At 37.1% G+C, this 25,260-nt stretch overlaps 1 protein-coding gene and 1 long non-coding RNA gene across 11 annotated transcripts in view; one reads left to right on the plus strand and one right to left on the minus strand.

Annotated features, from left to right (window-relative positions):
* The window catches only part of Lrp1b (low density lipoprotein-related protein 1B), a 2,058,309-nt gene that overhangs the window by 688,537 nt on the left and 1,344,512 nt on the right, over nt 1-25,260 (minus strand). For all 10 annotated transcript variants that reach the window (XR_374143.4, XR_374144.4, XM_006498463.4 and 7 more), the window contains exons 25-28: nt 18,979-19,183; nt 12,170-12,334; nt 11,639-11,883; nt 269-400 (exon numbers count right to left, since the gene is read on the minus strand). Coding sequence is in view for 8 of the 10 variants with exons in the window: in XM_006498463.4 (XP_006498526.1) it covers nt 269-400; nt 11,639-11,883; nt 12,170-12,334; nt 18,979-19,183 (747 nt within the window). In the remaining 2 variants the exon portion in view is untranslated. The remainder of the gene's footprint in view (nt 1-268; nt 401-11,638; nt 11,884-12,169; nt 12,335-18,978; nt 19,184-25,260) is intronic.
* The window catches only part of Gm30138, a 46,175-nt gene continuing 30,034 nt past the window's right edge, over nt 9,120-25,260 (plus strand). Inside the window, exons 1-2 of the long non-coding RNA XR_374330.4 lie at nt 9,120-9,197; nt 9,808-9,894. This is a non-coding gene — a long non-coding RNA (predicted gene, 30138). The remainder of the gene's footprint in view (nt 9,198-9,807; nt 9,895-25,260) is intronic.

The raw sequence follows: 25,260 nt of genomic DNA on the forward strand, positions 1-25,260 counted from the left end.
AGTGCACTTATACTCGTTCACCTGTTTTGCAGAGATAAATTTCCCTAATTCATCAAATAAAAAGTAGCAGAAAAAAATGAATTCGGTAATAAGTCGCAAATATACCACATTTTAAAGGATTTTCACTTTCCCCAGAAATAGCTGAGTCCTTACAACTAACATGTTCTTAAAGGCATTTAAAAATCTCTTCACTCTGAGTAAATATGAAAGCTGTGGATGTGAAAAAAAAAATCCATTGCGCTTTGGCTAGGGAATCTGGGAAACTTACCATAGCAGGTTTTCTTGTCAGAGGAAAGCTTCATTAGGTGGGGGCAGGCACAAGCTGCACTCCTATTATGATTGATGAGGCACAGGTGAGAGCAGGGGCCTCTACCTTCATTGGCTGCACAAGGGTTGGGAGCTGCCAAAGACATGGTGAAACACAGCAACAGTGAAAACAGGAGAATGTCGGGATCCTCTGAGCTTCATCCACTTAATGATTCAAAGTTAAGCTTTCCTCACTGAGCCTACAGAATTACTGGGAGAATGGCAGGCAGGTGTGCAGCGTCCTTGCATTCCTGAAAACTTTCCAGCCCCTAAAGTTCACAGCTAAAGAGAATTCTCTTCATTTTCCCTGTTACTAGAGATGCAAAGACATTTTAAGTTTAGGGAGAGAAATAAATTATCAGGAATCATTCCTGTACTAACATGAGAGAAGCTCGGGTAGATCTTGTTGTAAACTCTGGAAGTTCTGATGGATAGCTCCATGTTCCTAACTTTCCTCAGATACTGCATTCTGGTGGGAACCCACCACTCTCTCTACTGGGCCTGGGAACTACGATAATAAAAACCCTTCCTCTCTCTATGCCTCCTCTCTGTAGCAATGGAAAGAACCTAGCCCTGAATTACTTCCTCAGTTTATTATGACTTAAGATGAGATATTCATTTCATACTTATTTAGTGTGTGTGTGTGTGTGTGTGTGTGTGTGTGTGTTGGCATGCCACGAATATGTAAGTCAGAGAACAATGTGCAGAAAATGGTTCTCTCATTTTACCTTGTGGGCCATGTAGATCAAACTCATATCACCAGTCTCATCAAGAGAATTTGTCTGATGGGCCATCTCTTCTGCCCTAAAGATTTTTATTTCAATTCAACAATAACTATTATTTTTATCTTGTTTTAATAGAGCTTACTGTTTAATATAACATTTATTAGTATTATTGATTGGTTTTAATAGAATAAAGGCTTCAGATCTTGGCTAATAAATTGAAGGTGGGACAATTGTGACTTCTGACCTCCCTAGTATTTACCTTTCAACTAAAGAGTAGTACCTTTGTATCTGGTGGACTTATTGCTCTGGGTAGACAGGGTATAAGACATACCACTGAACTGTGTGTTATAGCCTATTGAAAAGGGAGGACAAACAGAGGTCTCTCTGACCTTCTCTGCATACTTGTTTCCTGAGGCAGGTCATAAACCCTAGGACATATTTTCTGACTTTCCCTACAGCAAATCCTCTGACTGTCCTATTAGAGGTGCCTTTCAAATCCCCAGAGGGAATGGGCATGTTTTTCTTGGTACAAGAATGCAAATAGAAGAGCCTCAAAATGTCCCCATCTAGTGTTCTGCCCAAAGTTTTCTATTATATTTATCAACTAGTGCCCTTCATCAAGTGGAAACAAAATTATATAGGTTTGTGTCTACTTCCACAGAGACTTCTTGGATTCAAATGTGTTTATATTCTTTTGTTGTTGTTGATATGTGGGTTTCAACTGTAAACCAAGAAGTATCAAAATGTGATTTCTTTCTATCCTCCAGTAGGTAGCATTAGTATTATAATATCTTAAAACACAAAGATTAAAACATGAGAATTCATAATCAATATAGAGAAGTATATAATCAATATATGAGAAATTACTTGTATATTTAATACATATTTGGCAGTTTATCATACTTCCAACATGAAGATTATAAAAGCTAAGCATGCCTCTTTTCTGTACTTGTTAACAATAAATATTTTTTTAAAAAAAGTTTCTGAAACAAACCATTCAATAAAATCCATCAACCAAAGAATATGACCCAGAGGAGTTTGCAGCCCCATAGGAGGAACAATAGTCTGAACCAAGCAGTACAGAGCTCCCAGGGCCTAAACCATCAACCAAAGAATACACAAGGAGGGACTCATGGCTCCAGCCACATATGTAGCAGAGGATGGCCTAGTTGGTCATCAATGGGAAGAGAGGCCCTTGGTCTTGTGAAGACTCTATGCCCCAGTGTAGAGAAATGCCAGGGCCAGGAAGCTGGAGTGGTTGGGTTAGTGAGTGGCGGGAGGAGGAGGAGATAGGGGGTTTTCAGAGGGGAAACCAGGAAAGGGGATAAAATTTGAAAAGCAAATAAAGAAAATATGTAATAAAAAGAAAAAATTTTAAAAAGAGAATATGATAAAAATCGACAGGAACTGTGGGCCTGGAGACTCCTCCTGGTAAACCTCTCTACCACCCAGGGTCTCACCCTTTAACTTAATTTAAATTAATCAGAATCGCAAAGAGATTGCTAGGTTAAAGAAATACACCATAGATGTGGAAGAGAGAGCCAGACTGGTGCTGCAGAAGAAAAGGCCCTAAAGGCTGAGGCAATGTGAATGTTGGAACCACCTAGAGAGAGGGCATCCATTGGCTGCAAAATGAAAGAAAACTCAAAACCCCCCACACTTGAAAAAGAAAAGAAGAAAGGAAGGAAGGAAGGAGGGAAGGAAGGAAGGGAGGGAGGGAGGGAGGAAGGAAGGAAGGAAGGAAGGAAGGAAGGAAAAATAAATAGAAAATTAATGTACAAATGTGAACTGAAGAAAGGAAAAATAATAGTTTATTTTTAAAATATATTGAAAAAAATGACCTCTTTTAGAGCAATTATAAGTAGATTGTTTAACAGTCTCATGCTAGGTACTTGATTTTACTCTATTTTTTTAATTTTTAGTCCAGAATAGTTTTTGCTCTTCTCAGCATGCTACAATTATAAACTCCCCTTTAAAAAAATCAAACATATTAAAATTCTATGAACATAGAATAAAAACTCATACTGATTTTATAGCCTAGTGTCTATATTAATGGTAAGGCTATAATGTATAATTCACAATATTTTCTGCTTCACAGCTTGGAAAATCCACAAAGAAAGCTTGCCTTTCATTTTAATCTCATTTCTCTTTGAAATAATACTGCTAAGTCTTTTATTTTTTTTCCCCTTAGTAAATGTCTATCAAGATATTTTATTCTACTGATCCAAGTGAAGATTTTGGTTCACAACCCTCCTTTTGTAACATAAAGTGAGGATTAACAGATGGTGACCCACAAGTAAGTCCATTCTATGCAGGTTTTTTTGTAAAGTTTGATGAACTCATAGCTGAGCACTTTAATTACATATTATCCATGGCTACTTTAGTAGTACAAAAAGTGTTCACTGACTTTAGCAGGAGCTTCTTGTTCCAGAAAACTTTCAAATATTTCTCACTTAGAAATGTTTTGTTAACCTTCGATAGAAAATAATTAACTGTTTTCTGTCAAATACTGTTAGAAAATCTATTATCAATACAGAGGTTGTGACACCTGACCTCCACCCAAAAGTGCTGCTTTGTAGACAAGAGACAGAAAAGGCTGACCACTGCACAGACGGCCACAAACACCACAGTTCCCCTTTCTGCATCCTATGTGGTCAGACAACGAACAATAGCGATACCTGCGGCATCTCCCCTCATTTACACAGTTCACTGACTAAGCTTATGGTTGTTCCAAACAGAGCAGCTGGGAAATAGCACTGAAAAGACAACGTCTTTGCACCAGGGAGCAGCGTTATGTTCAGTCCTCAATGCTTGTACAGAAATTAGTGAAACTGGGGTGATGCTCAGGGCAGATGCGCCCCGTCTCCTGCGCATTTACTGGAGTTACTTAACTAGTCTCCTAACTTCTCAACTCTAACAGCTACCCTTGACTGCCTTTCTAAAATACACACCCAGCAGGCTTGAGGGGTTTACATGGGTCCCCACTGTGTCCTCACAGACTCAGTAAGACACTTCCCTTTGGACTCCTCTAAGTAGGCCACCAGTTCCTCCTTTCCACACTTCTGCTATTTATTATGAAATATTAGGCTAAATTTTGTTATAAAATAACATCAGTCTTCCAAACAATACATTTGAGCATTGAAGCATTTTCTTTCTTTCTTTCTTTCTTTCTTTCTTTCTTTCTTTCTTTCTTTCTTTCTTTCTTTCTTCCTTCCTTCCTTTCTTTCTTTCTTTCTTTCTTTCTTTTTAACTGCCTTATATAATTATTTGTTACTTACCCTTGGGCTTCCCTAAATTGTGCTTATTTTTGTTTTCTTTTGGTTTTCCGTCTTTTTTTTGGGAGGAGGGAGGATTGTTTATTTTTTTTTCTAAGACACAGTCTCACTATGTAGCGCTGGTTGTCTTGGAACTGATTATGTAGACCAGGCTGGCCTGGAATTCATAGAGATTTGCCTGCCTCTGCCTCTCTCAATGAGTTTATTTATTTGTTTGTTATTTTACTGGAGGCTGACCCAGGGTGTTGAATGTGCTCAACAGTCTATGAATTTATATATCTGTTTGTATTTATGTATTGTTGCATTAAAAATTGTGTCTAAGATATTGTGGATCCTCAAAATTCTATGATTTTATTCGTTATTGTACTTGGGATTGAGCCTAGAGTCCTGTGTGTGTTAAACACTCTATTATAGCAAGACAGATTCCATAAAGTAGGAGGCAAAGAAAAGACGGGTTAAGTTCAAATAAAAAATGACTACAAAACAAAGTGGGATAAACTGGGCTGAGTAAACTGGCATAATTTCCTTTCTGAGCTCCCTGTAATAAGATGAGAGGAACTATGCTTTTTGTTTATTTGCATATTATTTTCCTTAAATGTTATGGCACCCATGATTATTTTAGCCTTAAGCCTCTATGGATGTATTACCAACTCACAAGTGTTTGTGGTGTACGATGAGGTATGGCAGAATGAAAAACAGGAAGTGAATGCAGTCTCCTTAAGCGCATAAAGACTGTAGGTGAGGAGAATTCAGCAACAGTACAAAAGCACAGAAGGTGGCAGAGCATCTTGTCACTCACACAGCCACAGAAGACCAAAGTGCATGGTGAAAGAAACAGTAGTATTAGAGAGAAATTCATACTCAGTGAAGTCTATTTTATCATCATCTATTTCTCCTTAGCAAAAATGAAGACTTGAAAGCCATTCTATTATTTTTAATCTAGAAAATCCTAACGAAATATGATTAATTGTTAATACATTGTTACAGCCTTGTCATTCATTTAAGATGAATTTTCCAAAACTGAGAAATTATTTCAATAAATGTTTTGACAGGAAATATATTGATTATTATTTTAAAACATTTTAAGGAAAGGTACCCTGTTTAACTGGTAATAATGCATATATAATATGTGTCAGTACTGTCCTTGCTGTTTGTTCCATTGGCTAGAAAAATTCAGGTAAAATGCTGATCACAATGAGAATAATACATTAAAATCATTCTTACATGAGCACAAGTCAAAATTCTTACGAAGAAGGGAGACATTGCTTTTGGGCCATTTAATTATCCTTCTAAAGAGGAACATACTGATTTCTCAATGGTAGCTGTATAAGAACATTTTTATTAATATTGTCAAGAAATTTTTTCTATGCAAGTATTTTCCTGATACAATTGAAAGCATTTAATATTACAGTGACTTTTTGAGAATCAGCCTGTATATCGTTTTGAAAAACACAGTGGATTAATGACATAAAAATGATAAACAAAACTGAACTTCCCAAACATCTGAGCAAGATGGCTCACTTCTGTAATCTCAGCATCTAAGGGCCATTGAGAGCTCACGGCTGTGTTCACTGCAGAATAAGTTGCCTTCTCAAAAATCAAAGCAAGAGAAACCTCAAAAGATAAAAAGACTAACTTTCCAAATTCAAAAAAAAATAACTTATTTTAAGATTACACTGGTAGAGAATATTCTGAGAAATTTCTAAGCATCGTTTCTAAAATTATGTGTAATGGCAGTTTTAGTTTTTAAATATAAATTGGCCCCAGTTGCAGAAGATTAATTTTGAAAGGGTTAAATTGACTCAAATCAGGAAACAATCATTAGCACTTGATTCCAGAATAGAAGGCATGGCCTGCGTCCCCCACACCCATCTGTTGGAAAATTAATGACAGGTAGGGGATGACGGCATTGCTTTAGGGAAAATGCTTATAAATCTGCTTAATGTGATGGATTTTCATCTATGAGGAAACTCTTCAGTATATTCCCCATTAGTCTATTTCCATATTTTCATATTTTCTCTGAGAGCAATGCCATTCACCTCTACCAATTCAAGATCAAACTCTCAGTATCTACTCTGAAAGTAAACATATCTCAGCAAATAATACTGTCTTTATGAAGAGATAATTAAGACAGCAGATTTTGTTCAGACAACTAGAATATATTTTTAAGAAAATGGGCCTGGAAATCAGGGGATGTTGAGCCAATGAGGAGGTATAGCACCGTGACAGTCATAAGTTATTTTAAGAAAGGATTCCAGTCAGAGCAATAAGGAAACCTATCATTGATCTATCATCTTTCTACAATCCATGTCTCTATCAATTATCTGTATTTCTGTCTATAATCTACAAACTCTATTGGTTTAGCTGACTTTCCAGGCAGCCAAAACCAGTGAACCTGTTGATGACTTACTTTGTTTGTAACATATATGAAGGAAACAATTCTGTAAGCTAGTGTGTACTGTCCTACCTCCCAGCTTTGGGCTGGACACATTCTTAGTTATCTTGTGTCCCAATTTTTTAGAATATTTAATTTACTTTTTATTGTATATTTTATTTATTTATTTACATTTCGAATGTTATCCATTTTCCCAATTCCTCCCCCTGCCCCATAGAATCCTCCTATCCCATGATACCTCCTCCTGCTGCTATGAGGGTGTACCACCAACCACTCCTGCCTTCCTGCCCTCAAATTCTCCTACACTGGGACATTGAGCCTCATGGACCAAGGGCCTCTTCTCCCATTGATGCCTGACAAGGCAATTCTCTGCTACATACACAACTGGAGCCATGGGTCCCTCCATGTGTACTTCTTGGTTGGTGATTTAGACACTGGGAGCTTTGGTCGATATTGTTCTTCCTTTAGAGTTGCAAACCCCTTCAGCTCCTTCAGTCCTTTCTCTAACTCCTCCATTGGGGACCCCATGATCAGTTCAATGGTTGGCTGTGAGCATCTACCACTGTATTTGTCAGGCTCTGGCAGAGCCTCTCATGAGACAGCTATAAACAGGCTCCTGTCAGCATACATGTCTTGGCATCAACAATAGTGTCTGCATTTGGTGACTACATATGGGATGGATCCTCAGGTGGGGCAGTCTCTGTATGGCCTTTCCTTCAGTCTCTGCTCCACACTTTGTCTCCTTATTTCCTCCCACGAGTATTTTGTTACCCCTTCTAAGAAGGACTGAAGGACAAACACTTTGGCCTTCCTTCTTTTTGAGCTTCATGTGGTCTGTGAATTGTATCATGGGTATTCTGAGATTTTGGGCTAATATCCACTTATTTGTTCTTTTGAGACTGTTTTACCTCACTCAGGATGATATTTTCTAGTTCCATACATTCAGCTTATAATCAACTCATTGAAAGTACTAGCACCAGTCCCAATTTTTAACTATCTTTTTAATTTATTTTTTCCAGTTTATCCACTAAATTGTGTTTAATAAAACTGCAGGATCAACCTAAGTTGCAAAGTAAATCTCATACTTATTTTTACATGCGCTATTTCTCTTGACTTACAATGATAACTTACTGTTATAAATTTATGCATCAACTTGACTAGGTATGGAATGCCTAGATAGAAGAATATTTTGGGGCATGTTTTTTTAAACACCAACATTAAAATAGTTTATTGAGTAAGCATTGTGAAAATATTAGCATTTGAAACAGTATAGTGAAATTAAGAAGTTCTGCTTCGCCTTATTTATAATAGCCAGAAGCTGGAAAGGACCCAGATGCCCCTCAACAGATGAATGGATACAGAAAATGTGGTACATTTACACAATGGAGTACTACTCAGCTATTAAAAAGAATGAATTTATGAAATTCCTAGGCAAATGGATGGACCTGGAGGGCATCATCCTGAGTGAGGTAACACAATCACAAAAGAACTCACACAATATGTACTCACTGATAAGTGGATATTAGCCCAAAACTTAGAATACCCAAGATACACGATATAATTTGCAAAACACATGAAACACAAGAAGAATGAAGATGAAAGTGTGGACACTTTGCTCCTTCTTGGAATTGGGAACAAAACATCCATGGAAGGACTTACAGAGACAAACTTTGGAGCTGAGACGAAAGGATGGACCATCAAGAGACTGCCATACCCAGGGATCCATGCCATAATCAGCCTCCAAACGCTGACAGCATTGCATACACTAACAAGATTTTGCTGAAAGGACCCTAATATAGCTGTCTCTTGTGAGGCTCTGCTGGGGCCTAGCAAACACAGAAGTGGATGCTCACAGTCAGCTATTGGATGGATCACAGGGCCCCCAATATAGGAGCTAGAGAAAGTACCCAAGGATCTAAAGGGAACTGCAACCCTATAGGTGGACCAACAATATGAACTAACCAGTACCCCAGAGCTCGTGTCTCTAGCTGCATATGTATCAGAAGATGGCCTAGTCGGCCATCATTGTGAAGAGAGGCCTCTTGGTCTTGAGAAGATCATATGCCCCAGTACAGGGGAAAGCCAGGGCCAAGAAGTGGGAGTGGGTGTGGGGGGTGTGGGGGGGAGGGTATGGGGGATTTTTGGAATAGCATTGGAAATGTATATGAAGAAAATACCTAATAAAAAAATGAACAACAACAAAAAAAGAAGTTCTGCTTCAACAATTAAGAAGATCCCAAAAAATTCATAAGAACCTGAAGAGAACAAAGAAGTGGAATAATTTCAAATTCATTTCTCATTTGTGTTAGCTCAGCCCTCCCTTGGTGTCCACCAATGGTGCTCCAGGCACAGGAGAACCTCTGGAATGGAATTAGAATGTGGGCAATTGTCTCTCTATTGTTCTTGGTTTTTGAAGTTTTGGATCCTATCTGAGTTATATCTTAGCCTTCCTTGAGACATCTCAGCTTTCATAATTACATATAACAATACAAAGAAGTAAGTCAGCTTTTTCTCCCATATATATACATATATATACATATTATATATTTGTACATATATATGTACATATATATGTATATATGTGTGTATCTATAACATTTGTATTTATTATATGTATGGATTATAACATACAATGTGTATAATTTTAATGTATATAATAATATACAATATATGTAATTCTTCAAGTACATACTTATGTATAAACACTATTCTAAAATGTTTTTTGTACTAGCTCATATTTAATACATTTTATTAAATACTAAAATGTATACTAGATCTTCTGATGTGCACATTATCATCTACAGTATCTACAGCTGACAAATGAAAAGATGCACAAAGAGTTTAAATAAGATGCTAATAATGTTCAATAATATGTGCATAACATATTAATTTAGACTTAAGATGCTCACTATTGCTCCATTATGTCTTTTTTTGCCACATGTTTTAAAATGTAACATCCTACTGTGATCTTCATAAGAATATTCACCAGAAATGAGGAATCCTCATTTATTATTATGAGAATGCTGGGCCTCTGTCACCATATCATTGTTAATTCCCTTCTTGACAATAGCAAAATGGTAGCTATATCCTGGGTGTTCTTCCACAGATGGTGAAGTGTTGTTTCACTGAACTGGATGTACAGGGCAGATAATGACTACTGGACACTCTGTGATCCTCACAAGTGGAGTGAGAGGTCAGTAAAACATATTCTGTTCACTCGGAATGGCTGAATTTCATTTAGGAAATAGCATAATAGCATTCACTATGTGTAAATAAAAACTCTATTTCTTTGAGCCCTGAGAGACTACTTTAAATTAGACTGACACAATAGTCTCTGTTGTATATAATTAAGAGAACTCACATGTAAACCATTTTCATTTAAGTAAGCCTACTAAAAACACTTTCACAAACCAACCAAATCACTACTAGTCATATATATATATATATATATATATATATATATATATATATATATATATATATATATATATATATTGTAACAATATCATTTTTCCCATTCAGTGAATTTAAGAAAGCTTATACTGATATGTGAAAATCTGTTTCCTTTGCATATATCCACTTTAAGGGAAGAAATTGATAGAGAACATAAACAAAGCCATTTCTTATCATCATTATTAAATAGCTCTAGACCTAAAGATACAATTTCTACAAAACATATTTATGGAGACAAAAGTAGAGCTGTGTAATATTTTCTTAGTTATTTAAATTATATTAATTTTATCATGTGGATGCATTTCAGGCACACTCTGTTCTGATCCTTATGTTGAAGAAAGTACTTACACGTGACTTCTTCATTATACCAATGACATTTTGCTTTTCAGAATCATGATTTCCTGCTTATTCATGTTTACATAAATTGAGTATATTACTAAATACTTGTTAGGTCAGAATATTCCAAAAACCCTTTAAGTGGAAAATGATTAGACTCTGGACTTCCTCTAATGTAGTAGTAGTGTGCAGACTATATATGGTGCAAAGGATTCCAACCATGACCGGAAAGCAGACAGGGAAAAGCATCCATGATGGAGAAAAGAAGATGTGTATCTGTAGGTGAGGTAGCATCATCTCACACTCATGTTTAAAATACTTACAAGAATAACAAAGAGACCTTGGTAGTAGACTGAAAAATCCCACAGGGCACAGGGCAAAAGATGGGGAAGAAATGTAACAGGTTAAGCTGCTGTCTGCTGCTGTGACAAAAGTCCATGATATTCCAGAAAAGAAATGTGAGTCGGGATAAAAGAATAATTGCAAGGACTGAGCAGAAGACCCTAAAGAATCGTTACTGAGCCAACAGGTGGGCAGCATGGGGAGAGAGGCACACCATTCATGGCTCATTCTTTCCATGCAGCTCCCTGTAAGCTTCCAATTAAGATAACTAGTGACTACACATTGACTCTGGATTCTTGATATTTCTTTCTTAATCTGGTATTGGTTCAAAAGGTTCAAAGGTTTAAAAATGCTCTTTAAATAGTGATGTTACTTTAAGCACATGTGTGAAAGAACACGTGTGCACATTAGTATGGGTGCTTGTGGAAGCTAGAAGGAGCATCTTCTGAATATGGAGTTACAGGAGCTAGAAACTGATCCCGGGTCCTCTGCAAGAGGACCACATGTTCTTACCCGCTAGACTGCCTCCCTGGCTTCACACTCAAAGACATTAGAGAGCTTTCCACAGTTTCTTGTCATGTTATGTCAGGGATTCAAAATTTCAAGACAGTATAAAATGTATTTTCTGAGATTGCATTATTCTGAAAGAAGCAAATGTAATAATCAATGTGGAAATCATCTTGGGCTCATTCACTGAAACCCAGCACTGTTTGAAACATGCCATAATTAACTTACACAATTTTCTTATAGGCTGTACATTCACTGTTTAGGTAGAAACATTTCTACATGGTTAGCTAAGCACCTACCTTGTGGCTGTCTACTGGGATGGTAAATCTGAAGGTCGAATGGTTGTGCACTCGTCTTCTGGATCACACTGACATTCTGCCCTGTCCACTTGTTGGCTTTAGCCAGTGTGTTGGTCCTCCAATCAGTCCAGTACACCTCACTCCCATACAAAGACACAGCAAAGGGATGTGACAGGTACTCGTGTCCTCGGATAATTTCTATCATGTTTGTTCCATCATAGAAAGCTGAATAAATAGCATCTGACCTAAAGAAAGGTTAGTACATCAATGGTTTATCAAGCCACTTAAAGAGTCCAGTGATAGACTTATGCAAATGAGTCCCAGTAATATAGTTATGATATAGTTAGACAAATGATAATTAAGTATTTCTATGAACTTATATCTTACTTATATCTTATATTTTCCAGGCAAATCAAAACCAATCCACACAAAAATACTGATCTCAATACACTCTGCCCATATATTAGGATACTTAACAATGTAGTTTAAAAACTGGAGCAATTAAATGAAAACATAGGAAAATATTTTAACCTGGCATCCGTCCAAACTATTCTTCTTTCAAAGTGGTCCACGGTCAGTCCATTAGGCCATGCCCCAGTTTTCATGTCTTTATAGATGGTTTTTCTTCCGGCACCACTCATTGAAGCAGATTCAATGCGAGGGAAATTGGCATCCCAGTCTGTCCAGAAAAGAATTCTGAAAAAGGGAAATAATGCCACTGTTGTACTTTTTTATTTTTCAGGGTTCATCTCATATCTGCCAGATAGGGGAAGTTTCTAAATAAAATTTGCAAAAGAAGTGCTGTGTTGTCTAACCTAGTGGCTTCAAGTCCATAGGAATAGACAGATCATATAAGTTCATGCAGGTGGAATTACAACTTGTGGAATCTTTTGAAGAAAAAAACTTGTGAAGAACAGTAGTAGTTAGTGAGCATCCTTCTTATAGAATGCTCTAGTGTGGCTGAGAATGAGGCAGCCTCGGGCTCAAAAAGGGCAACAGCTCAAATGTATAATCATAGAGGAATGAGAAAAATGAAGTGGAATTGGGCAACGTAAAAGCAGCAGAGCTGGTGTCACAGCATCGGGGAACTCTTGGGGATTTTATTCTTAGGGCTATTATCAAATCCTGAAGATACTGTGAACAAGGGCTCCTAAAAAGAATCTGTGTCTACAGAAGAACTGACAGACAGACCTCCAGTTAGTAGGAGATTGCCATGTTCCAGGTCTGAAGCTAATTGCCATATTTTGGGCTGGTTTCATAACCCCCAAGAACAGCTATCCCTTGCCAAGTATCCATCAGAACTAACACTCTGTAAATAATAGACAAAAACCTTGGGACTATATTAACAGACCCCCATTCCCCCTCACACAACCTGCAATAATCCAGACTAGGAATGTCACCATAAATCATCTGACAACTTGCAGCAAACATTCCTCCATAATTTTGTGCCTGTATCTCTCTCTGATTACCCCACCAATGCATTTTAAACTTGCCATGAGATAATGACTTTTTTTGATCTATAATCTTTTCTAAACTAAACTACTTCAACATTGGGAAACGGAGAGGATGCTATAATCATTCAAAATAAAAATACTAATTTTGTAGAATTATACTACACAAAAAATAAAAAATAGACATTTTAAAAAATATATTGTGCTAAATAGAACATGGAACAAAGCTTCATTACCGTGAGGCTGGTTCACTTTTCAGTTAAGTAGTTCGAAAGGGTAAATTATTGCAGGTTTTGGCCCTAATAGTTTATCTACAGTGATCTTTAGCATGAACCTGGGTACATGGAGTTTAATATGAGGTGGCTTGAAGTCTTATGCAATAACTAACTTTATTCAGAGTATCAGACAATTTGTACTATGATAGTTAAGGAAAGTTGCCTGAATAAGGTGTCCAACAAGAGGGACAGGCCACAGTGGCACATAAACAACAACAGCTGAAGTAAAGTCCTACCCTATACGTTTAGGAGGAGAAAGAAAACATGTTCCAAGAACATTTCTATGTTTTGAAGAAACTGAGGTCATAAGAGTCTTGTTTCCTTAGAGTCTTCTCACAAGCACTCAGAATACTCACTGGACTCCATTCTTCGACATGTCCCAACACTAAGTATTTCTTGCCCTCCCTTGCATTGAGTCTAACATGCTAACACATTAACAAAAATACTTTTGAAATGTATTAACTTAACAAAAACCTAGTTCACCATTATTCAAAATTAAGAATGTTGTCAGATAGCATCTAAGTCTTAAAGCCGAATTTTCCTTCTTTTGATTAACATGCCTAAATGATGTGTCCCCAAATATGTTTGAAAACTGACTTCTGGCTTTCTTTTTGGTTACTATGAGATGTTTGTGAATAATCATTCACACTGGCTCCAAAATAAAAATATCTTATTCTCTTCAATGAGAAAGTTGTTTTTGTTTGTTTGTTTGCTTTTGTATAGTTTCTGTTGTTCATAAGTTCCTTTGTTTGTGGTTTTGAAGGGCATATCTTTGGGTTCACTTGAAAAAGCACTACAAGTTTTCAAACACGCTTCTAGTGGAGAGCAAAGGATAGACTAGAACATTGTGGCACTCTAACATCAGTGACCTGTGCCTTCATTTAGTCATTAAACAGTAGTGTGTGCGTGTGCATGTGTCTGTATTCTATAGTGAATACTGCTATTAAATTTCCTTCAATTTTAGTGGGGAACTTTAGTTCTGTTCTACAGAAGAATATGTTCTAAAAAATATTTGCCTGTAAAGTGTTCTTAACCTTGCCACAGCACAGTTAACACAACTGACATTCACGGTTGATTTCATAGATCATTGTTACATAAAATTCTTAGCACTCTTTTGTGAGTTTTACAAGCTGGTGTTATTCTAACATCATTTTTCTTTTGCATTTCTTTTTAAATGGTAAAAGTCTGTTAGTATTTCAATGATTTCATTAGTTTCTCAAGTACAGGAAAGATCTTTCTTTATATACTACTACAGAGATGCTCAGCCACAATTGTGTTTTAAAGAGGAAATATGGGCCACATTTCTGTAGTTTCCACATTCATGGACTAGTCTGTTTTCAGATTAAGCCAGGTAATAGACCATGAACAACCTGTACTATTGTAGGCTAATCTGTCAGGTCAAGTAGAAAAGGGTGAAAGAAAAACATCTTTTCAAAAAATGGGTTATCTTTATCTTTTAAAGCTAGCAATGAATAGAGATTACAGTAATTTACAGTATTCCTGGAGTAAATTTAGTATAATTGCCTCACTAATCCTCTCAATGACTGCTTCCATTTTGGTCAGTGCTATCTTTACAGTAGAGATCAGTTACTGGGACGTATGAAAAGTAAATGAAAAGAATGGAGACAGAAGCAGACTGTTCTGTAAGAACCCAGCATGAGGGTGGTGGGGTTCGCGGACATTGGAAGACCCCACACATTCAACTGCTGGCCATTCACAGCAAGGTGTTGCACAGGTTCACATTGTCCTTCAAGGCCCTTTAGCAATAAGTTCCACTTAAAATGGGATGAAAGGAAGAACTGGCCCTTGCCTAAGAGCCACATGACCATCTATGAATTGCTTGTCACTTATGATACTGCATGTTAGGAATGTGGAGGGTGATATGTTTTATAATGTCCAATGAATGTCAATATTTGTGAAATCACTACTATTATTTATCATCTGTAAAATACGCCACACAGACTTTCTGTGTTATAGGAGATAAGCATGTTTTGTAGGGCTGATGTTATGAGTCATCTATTTGGTTTCTGTGGTACCCTGAGCAAAGTAGCAAATGGCAAACTTTTCTTTTCATTTGTTATTGGAAACAAATTTTATACCACTACTCAGAGAAGTTTCCTTTTTGGTATGTTTGAGCATATTTATGGTGGTATGTAAACAAAGTCACCACACAGTATACATTTATTTGACAGGCATTGGGCACCTTCGTATGCTCTAAGATCTGTGATAGACTTTAGACTTTGAAGTAAATTTTCTTGCCCTGAGAAAGATTTTTACGTCTTTAAAAATATAAAATTATGTACTCAAGTCATATTTATCAACACATCCAGGGAAATTTTCCCAAAATAAAAAGTTTCAAAGAAAGCTTAAATTATTTTAGAGCTCATATCAATGGGTTCAAATTTCCTCATATTTCCTGAAAATCTTGAGAAATAAATAGTAACGTCTCTTTTCTATAAACTACAAAATAATAAATTAAATTTAAGTAATTTTATTTTACATTGCTAGTTTTCCTGGTTAGTTTGAATTTGCAGCATGTTTGTGTATGTGCATATGAGTGAGTATATTCCTTTGTAGATGCTATATGTTTGAGTATGTGATTGTGTTGTATATGCTTGGTATATGAGTATATATGTGTATGTGCTGTGTAGTATATGCTGTTCATGCTTGTGTTATATATTGTGTGTGTAAATATGAGTGTGTGTATTGTTTTATTTGCTGAATGTGTGTATACATATATGTGTGTTTGTGCTGTATATAAGTGTGAGTCGGTGTATATATGTGTTTGTGCTGTATATAAGTGTGAGTTGTTGTATATATGTGTTTGTGCTGTATATAAGTGTGAGTTGGTGTATATATGTGTTTGTGCTGTATATAAGTGTGAGTTGGTGTATATATGTGTTTGTGCTGTATATGCTTTCTGTGTGATTACTGTTCTTACATTTTTGCTTTAAGATACGAAAACTCCAATCCTTAAAGTCTCAGAAGGTTTCAATAAAATGTCCAATAATGTTGGCACTATTTAAACACTGATACTAAAACTAAAATTCAATTTCTATGGCTGTGCTCTAAGGTGGTCAGATGAATTCACATAATAACTTTTCTATAATTCCATTAAAAGAAAAACTTTAAGTAAAAACACTCTCAATTCTGAACAGCCACACCTGTCAGTTAGCTTTCTAAGGAATAGGAAGCCAGAGAGTCCACTGTTCTCTGGTCATTTGTGTCAGAAACAGTTTGAGACATGTATCTTGCCCTTCATTTTATTCTTCCAATTACCTAACTAGTGCTGTGATTACATTAATTAACCTACAATGTGATAGCCAAACTTAGTAGTAGAAAACATTCTCTCTTGAAGGACTTTCATACAGATCCTGATACACACGCCTTAGCCCTCTATCAGCAGTTGACTCTCATAGGAAGCCTTCAGTCACTGAAAAACTGGTGTTATCACTTAGTTTGTGGGTGTTTTTCCTTCTGTTTCCTTTTATTCTCTTCAAGTTGTATATTATGGGGGGTGGGGCTTACCCTCCTTCCATTAAATACAATGCTTAGGACATGAAATCTCTCAAATTGACTGACTTTACACATCATCTCTAAAGCTTCCTTTCTCTGTTGTGTTTCTCTCTCTCTTACACACGGTTCCTTGGGAAATGCTCTCATTTTCTTCCTCATAATGGAACGCACACTACAAATGTATCTCAGCCCAACAGATCACTTTTTGATATGTGGAAAGTTTCTCATGACTTATTATTTCTACAGCTCTGGCAGAAGTTATGGGCAGGAGCTTCCTATGAATAGGGGTCGCAATGGGAACCATGAGCTGGAGCTTGATGGGTGGGACAGAGCTAAGGTCACCCATCTTGAGGCACAAATATTTGAAGCTAAGAGCCTTCCTCATTTAACTTCACAGTTCTTTTCAGGTGAGCTGCTATCACAGTAGCTAAGGAAGAAAGTATGCATGGCAGAATATGGACTAAGGAAATCTTTTCTGGGACAAAAGAAGTATCATCTCTCCGTTTACCAACCTCAGCTGTTCCAGGTGGAAAAGGAGCCAGAGGTGCAGGGTTTCAAGGAAAATTTACCAATATTTAAAGTATCTTGATGAATTCAAAACATATTTTAAACCTACTAGAAGACAATCCTTCCTGATGAAGTAGTAAATTTAGTATCTCTTCTCCAGGGAAGCTGTTTTCCCTTTAAAGGAGTGTCTACACTGGAGAAAGGAAAATGGCATCCCGATCTACTGGTCTTTAAGTCCTTGGAATAAAACACGGCAGCAACAAAATATGTGTAGGAAACTCTACAAAATCAAAGATGGCAGACAGCTTTTCCCCTCTGCATCCCACTCAGCTTGCCCTAGGCTCACACAGACTTATAATTCTTGAACTTTGAATTTAAGTTATAGAGCCAAAAATAACCCTTTAAAAAATGTTTTGCAGACTTTACAAAGCCTTTGATCTACAAGCTCCTTACCAGAGAAATAAATAATTCACGGGAATTTAGTGGTATTCTCTCCTGTTGCCTGAATATTTCTTTCCCCCATAGAATCTCTTATATTCCAAAGATAAAGATCTTAGAGGTCACACATTTGCTTTCTCCAGAGAACAAATGAGTGAGCAGGAACTAGAACTCATTACTTCTAAGTCTGGTGTTTTTCTTCTGCTGCTTAAGAAAAATGAGCACACAGGGGACAAGGCAGGCAACAGCCTGAGTCACTCAACATTTAACATTGTTTTCCAGAATCAGGTCTTTTTCCTCTCAAAACTTCCCAATAGTCAGCATCGCACTGCTAGACTCTTTTAAGCCTATTTCAATTTTCTTTTCAATTGACTCTAAGAACACACAAAATAAATAAAGGTTGAGGTGCTTAACATCTGTGACTATTCAGAACAAAGACTGGCCCTGGGGTTTATTGCCATTAGAACAAAATTACAGCATCTCTGGGGCAAAGCAGAGTGAAATTCATTAAATTACTGCTTTGGAAAAGAGCTGCAATTCTTTCCAATAGTGATTCCTGCCCATATTTGATAGGAAGATAGATTCTGCTTCAGAAAATATCTGAGTAAGGAATTCTGTAACCAAGCCTTTGTTAATGTGTTCACACTTGCTTCTATACATAGTTTTATGCTTGTATACACAGGTACCTAGTCATAAATATATTGATGTATAAAATAAGCATTTTCATCTCCTCGCTTAGAATTTCTATGACGAGGAGAAACTGTAAAAGTTACATTTCTTCCAGCTAAGATGAAGAGGGCAAACCTGTAGGAGGACCAGCAGTCTCAATTAACCTGGACTCCCGAGATCTCTCAAACACTGGACCACCAACCAGGCAGCAAACACAAGCTAATATGAAGACCCAATACACATACAGTAGAGGACTTCCGGTCTGAGTTCAGTCAGGGAAGATGGACCTAACGCTCAAAAGACTGGAGACTCCAGGGAGTTTAGAGGTCTGGTAGGGTAGGGGGTGTGTGGTGGGGGACATCCTCTGGAGATAACAGGGTGGGGAGGAGGTATGGAATGTGGAATGGTCAGACGGTGGACTGAGAGGGTAATAAAATCTGGAGTGGAAAAATAAATAAATACTTTTTAAAAAAGTATTTCTTACCCATATCTTGGATCCAGTGCTATGGCCCTGGGATGCTCCATGGCTCCTGCTATTAGTGTAGCCCTCAGGGAACCATCAAGTTTAGACACTTCAATTTGGTCCAGATTGCTATCTATCCAATAAATGTTGCCAGCTATCCAGTCAACCGTCAGGCCTTCTGGGGTTGCCAAGCCATGTTCCACAACCACTTCTATGGCACTGACACCTGTGAAAAAGAGGAAGCCAACATGCAGAGCCGTTCAAAGAAGGTGCCAAGCCTGCTTGTGGTCACAGCATAAAGTGCCTTAGTTTTGAAGGTCCTAATAGAAAATGAAGCTCAATAAAGAAATCCAAGAGCAATATTTATAATAACTTTGAATCCTTAGCAGAACTTTTCACTCTTCTAAACCCTTCCAGAACTTTTGTTAAAAACAGGTGATAGCAGTATGAGATACAAAATAGTTACTTCTTGCTTAGGGCCTTCCTAGCAGAACAAGAGACTTATTAAAACAATAAATTATGGTTGGACATTATGGAACAACTTCATTTTTCTCTCTGGTGACTCTGTAAGGTGGGTCTATTAAGGACACACAGGCTGCAGAAGCAACAGAGCAGCTGGGAAAGGTCCTACAGGCCTACATCTGCACCCAGGGGGTGGAGGTGATCCTCAGTCCTCTGTGTGCCCTTTCTGCCAGAGGAGAGCTTGCCTCCAGGAAGTGTCTGACACGGGGACTTAGACAGATTGCCATTTTCTCTCCAGTGACTCTGTAAGGCAGATCAACTCAGGAGTACACAGGTGGCAGAAGCTGTAGAACAGCTGGGAAGGGTCCTACAGGCCTACATCTGCACCCAGGAGGTGGGGCTGTTCCTTATCCCTCTGTGCAATGGTCTTGCCAGGAGAGAGCTGGTCTCCCAGGAGTGCTGGCACAGGCTTACAGACTCCCAGGAGGGACAAGCTCCAGCCAGAGACAGCAAGATCATCTAACACCAGAGATTACCAGATGGCAAAAGACAAACTCAAGAAACTTAACCAACAGAAACCAATACTAATTGGCATCATCAGAACACAGTACTTCCACCACAGCAAGTACTGGTTACCCCAACACAGCAGAAAAGCAAGATTCAGATTTAAAATCATATCCCATGATGCTGGTAGAGGATTTTAAGATGGACATTAATTAATAATTCCCTTAAAGAAATATAGAACTGCTCCACAGCTCCATCAGAGGGCTGACGGGGAGGGGCAGGGAATGGAATATGGAATGTAAAAAATGAATTACAAATAAAATTAAATTAAAAATAAAATAATGTAGAAAGAAAGAAAGAAAGAAAGAAAGAAAGAAAGAAAGAAAGAAAGAAAGGAGGGAGGGAGGGAGGGAGGTGGGGGGAAGGGAGGAAGGAAGGAAGGAAGGAAGGAAGGAAGGAAGGAAGGAAGGAAGGAAGGAAGGAAGGAAGGAGAGCACAGCTAAACAGGGAGAAGTTCTTAAAGAGAAAATCCAAAAACACCTTTAAAAAATTACAGGAAAATACAAACAGGTGAAGAAATTGAAAAAAAATCCCGGACCTAAAAATGGAAGTAGAAACAATAAAGAAATCACAAAGGGAGACAACTATGGAGATAGAAAACCTAGGAAATAAATAGGAGCCGTAGATGCAATCATCACCAGAATACAATAGATGTAAAAGAGAATCTCAGGTGCAAAAGATTACACAATGGAGTACTACTCAGCTATTAAAAAGAATGAATTTATGAAATTCATAGGCATTGGCTTTACTTTCTGAGTCAACTCACCGTCTCAGATAAAATCACTTTGTGTATATTCTGCTCTTACGTTTAACTACATTCTAATTTATATCTTCCTAATGTGTAGGGTTTTCTTTATTTGTATCCTGACTTGCCTGAAGCCCCCATCCACACAGATCTTTTGCTACAGATCTTGTCTAACTCTTTTAAAATCTACATACCTTTCTACTTCTTTCATTCAAATTACCACAAAATAAATTTCTATACATGTTTCCTACATTCCAGCAAATAGGCTTGCAAAGGGTGCCAAGGAAAGTCAAGGCATGACACGTGTGACTGGATATATTGCCAACGTGACATTCCAGCTTGGCCTGTCCTTGATAGACAATGAAGATCTCTTCTTCGGTCTTCTCCATTCATAGCCTTTATATTACATGTTCTAAATTTACTCCATTTCAATAAATGCCTAGTATGGTTCCCTGCAGTTAACAGTCCTCCTGAGTGGATTTGTGTGGCAATTCCACCATTTATTCTATCCCACACTCACTATAATTAGTGTGTGTGCTCTGTCTTCCTCCAAGGGTTTAATGCCATATTCCCTCCCTCACTCCAACCACCTTAGTGCTTCCTCCTCTTCTTTACTGACTTACAAGTATCTGGCCTAAGCATCCTGATTATATCTGTGATTATTGCAATGCAATAACCATGCCACTGATTCAATATCTCACTCATTCTTTACATGAACCATTTATCCCCTTTAAACATTTCATAGTATACTATCCTTCATTTTTCCAAGGGGAATCTACTCCAACACTGCTGATAATATCTCAAATCACCCACAATACAGTTTTTTTTTCTGTGCTTACCTATGATATAGTTCAATATACAAATTAGGCACTGTTATATATTACAGAAAACCAGAGTGATTAATAACAATGTATTATGGTAATGTTATTTAAAACTTAGGAGTTATATGTTTCTAGAATTGTCCATTACATATGTTTTGGAAAAGCACACTTACAGAATTAGGGACAGTACAGAAATATAGAAATGATGTACTTTTATATACTCATTTTATTGTCTTTTATTATTGGTGGGGGATGAACTCATGCTATGTTATCTATGTACCAATCAACAGTACTTGAAGGAAGTCAGACAACAACTTTCTTGAGTCAGTTTTCTCTTTCCACCTTTGCTCTAGGGCTCTAGGGATGAATTTTAGGCTGTCAATCAGTCACAAGACCCTGTGTCCACTGGCCCCCCTTGCTGGCCTCAGAAATGATGTCTTCTTGGTCTCATTGAGAAAGGGTTCACACCCTAACAAGGTACTTCTTTTTTATATTAGTCAGAAAAAAGAAACATGTCCACCTTAAAACTTATTACAACATTAACACAAAGGAAACTTCAATATATGCCATTTTAATAAAAATATTTGTTCAAAGGGGAAAAAAAAAAAGAAATTCATAGGCAAATGGATGGACCTGGAGGGAATCATCCTGAGTGAGGTAACCCAATCACAAAGAAACTCACACAATATGTACTCACTGATAAGTGGATATTAGCCCAGAAACTTAGGATACCCAAGATATAAGATACAATTTGCTAAATGCATGAAACTCATGAAGAAAGAAGACCAAAGTGTGGACACTTCTCAGACAGGGGAACGCCAGGGCCAAAAATTGGGAGTGGGTGGGTAGGGGAGTGGGGGAGGGGGAAGTTAGGGGAATTTTTGGGATAGCATTGGAAATGTAAATGAGGAAAATACCTAATATATATATATATATATATATATATATATATATATATATATATATATATATATGAAGCATACTAAACTACTCACAAGAGACTATAAAAGCCAGAAGATCAGAAGATCCTGGACAGAGGTCATACAGAACCTAAGAGAACACAAATGCCAGCCCAGGCTACTCGACCCAGCAAAACTCTCAATTACCACAGATGGGGAAAGCAAAATATTCCATGAGAAAGTCAAATTTACACAATATCTTTCCATGAATCCAGCCCTTCAAAGGATAATAAAGGGGAAATTCCAACACAAGGAAGGAAGGAAACTATACCCTAAAAAAAGCAAGAAAGTTATCTTTCAACAAACCTAAAAGAAAATAGCCACATGAACAGAATTCCAACTCTAACAACAAAAATAACAGGAAGAAACAATTACTTTTCCTTAATAACTCTTAATATCAATGGACTCAATTTCCCAATAAAAAGACAGACTAACAGACTGGATACATAACGAGGACCTGACATTTTGCTGAACACAGGTAACCCAACTCAGGTACAAAAATGGATACTACCTCATGGTAAAAGACTGGAAAGCTATTTTCCAAACAATTGGTCCCAAGAAACAAGCTGGAGTAGCCATTCTAATATCTAATAAAATAGACTTTCAACCTAAACTTATCAAAAAAGACAAGGATTTACAAGGTAAAATCAACCAAGATGAACTCTCAATTATGAACATCTATGCCCCAAATGAAAGGGCATCCACATTCACTAAAGAAACTTTACTAAAGCACAAAGCACACATTGCACTGCACACAATAATAGTGGGAGAGTTCATCACCCCACTCTCATCAATGGACAGATCATGAAAACAGAAACTAAACAAAGACACAGTGAAACTAACAGACATTTTGAAACCAATGGATTTAACATACATATAGGACATTTTATCCTAAAAAAAAAAAAGAAGAATATTTTTGTTCTCAGCACCTCATGATACCTTTTCCAAATTTGACCATATAATCAGTCACAAAACAGGCCTCCACACATACAAAATATTGTAATAATCTCCTGCATCCTATCAGATCATCACGGAAAAAGGCTGATCTTCAGTAACAACATAAATAATAGAAAGCCCACATACTTGTGGAAGCTGAACAACACTCTACTCAATGATAACTTGGTCAAGGAAGAAATAAAGAAATTAAAGACTTTTTAGAGTTTAATGAAAATGAAGCCACAGCATACCCAAACTTATGGGCCACAATGAAGGCAGTCCTAAGAGGAAAACTCACAGCTCTGAGTGCCTCCAAAAAGAAACTAGAGAGAGCATATACTAGCAACTTGACAGCATACCTAAAAGGTTTAGAACAGAAGGAAGCAAATTCACCCAAGAGGAGTAGATAGCAGGAAATAATCAAACTCAGGGCTGAAATCAACCAAGTGTAAACAAAAAGAACTGTGCAAAGACTTAACCAAACCAGGAGCTGGTTCTTTGAGAAAATCAACAAGATAGATAAACCTTTAGCCAGACTCAATAGAGGACACAGGGAGAATATCCTAATTAACAAAATCAGAAATGAAAAGGGAGACATAACAGCAGAATCTGAGGAAATCCAAAAAATCATCAGATCCTACCAATAAGCTCATACTCAAAAAAAAAAAAAAAACCCTTTTCATTTCTGGATGAAATGGACAATTTTCTAGGTAGGCACCAAGTACTAAAGTTAATTTAGGATCACATTAATGATCTAAACAGTCCCATATCTCCTAAAGAAATAGAAATAGTCATCAATAGTCTCCTAACCAAAAAAAGTCCAAAACCAGATGGGTTTAGTGCAGAGTTTATCAGACCATCGAAGAAGGCCTAATACCAATACTCTTCAAATAATTCTACAAAATATACACAGAAGATACTCTACCCAATTTATTCTATGAAGCCTCAATTACTCTGATACCTAAACCACACAAAGATCCAACAAAAAAGAGAACTTCAGACCAATTTCCCTTATGAGTGTCATTGCAAAAGTACTCAGTAAAATTCTTGCAAACTGAACCCAAGAAAAACTCAAAAAGATTATCAATCATGATCAAGTAGGCTTCATCCCAGGGATGCAGAGATGGTTCAATATACAGAAATCCATCAATGTAATCCACTATTAAACAAACAAACAAACAAACAAACAAAACAAAAACCTCAAAGGAAAAAAAAAAACACATGATAATCTCATTAGATGCTGAGAAAGCATTTGACAAAATCCAACACCCATTCATGATAAAAGTCTTGGAACGATCAGGGATTCAAGGCCCATACCTAAACATAGTAAAAGCAATATTCAGCAAACCAGCAGCCAACATCAAAGTAAATAGAGAGAAGCTTGACGCAATCCCACTAAAATCAGAAACTAGACAAGGCTGCTCACTCTCTTCCTACCTATTCAATATAGTACCTGAAATCTGAGCCAGAGGAATTAGACAACAAAAGGAGATCAGAAGGATACAGATTGGAAAGGAAGAAGTCAAAATATCACTATTTGCAGATGATATGATAGTATATATAAGTGACCCTAAAAAATTCCACCAGAGAACTCCTAAACTTGGTAAACAACTTCAATGAAGTAGATGGATATAGAATTATCTCAAACAAATCAGTGGTTTTTCTCTACACATAGTATAAAGAGGCTGAGAAAGAAATTAGGGAATCTCTTCACAATAGTCCCAAATAATATAAAATACCTTGGTGTCACTTTAACTAAGCAAGTGAACCATCCATATGATCATTTTTCAAGTTTTTGAAGAAGGAAATCAAAGAA

This window comes from Mus musculus, chromosome 2 (genome assembly GCF_000001635.26).
Source record: "Mus musculus strain C57BL/6J chromosome 2, GRCm38.p6 C57BL/6J".
Taxonomy (NCBI): domain Eukaryota; kingdom Metazoa; phylum Chordata; class Mammalia; order Rodentia; family Muridae; genus Mus; species Mus musculus.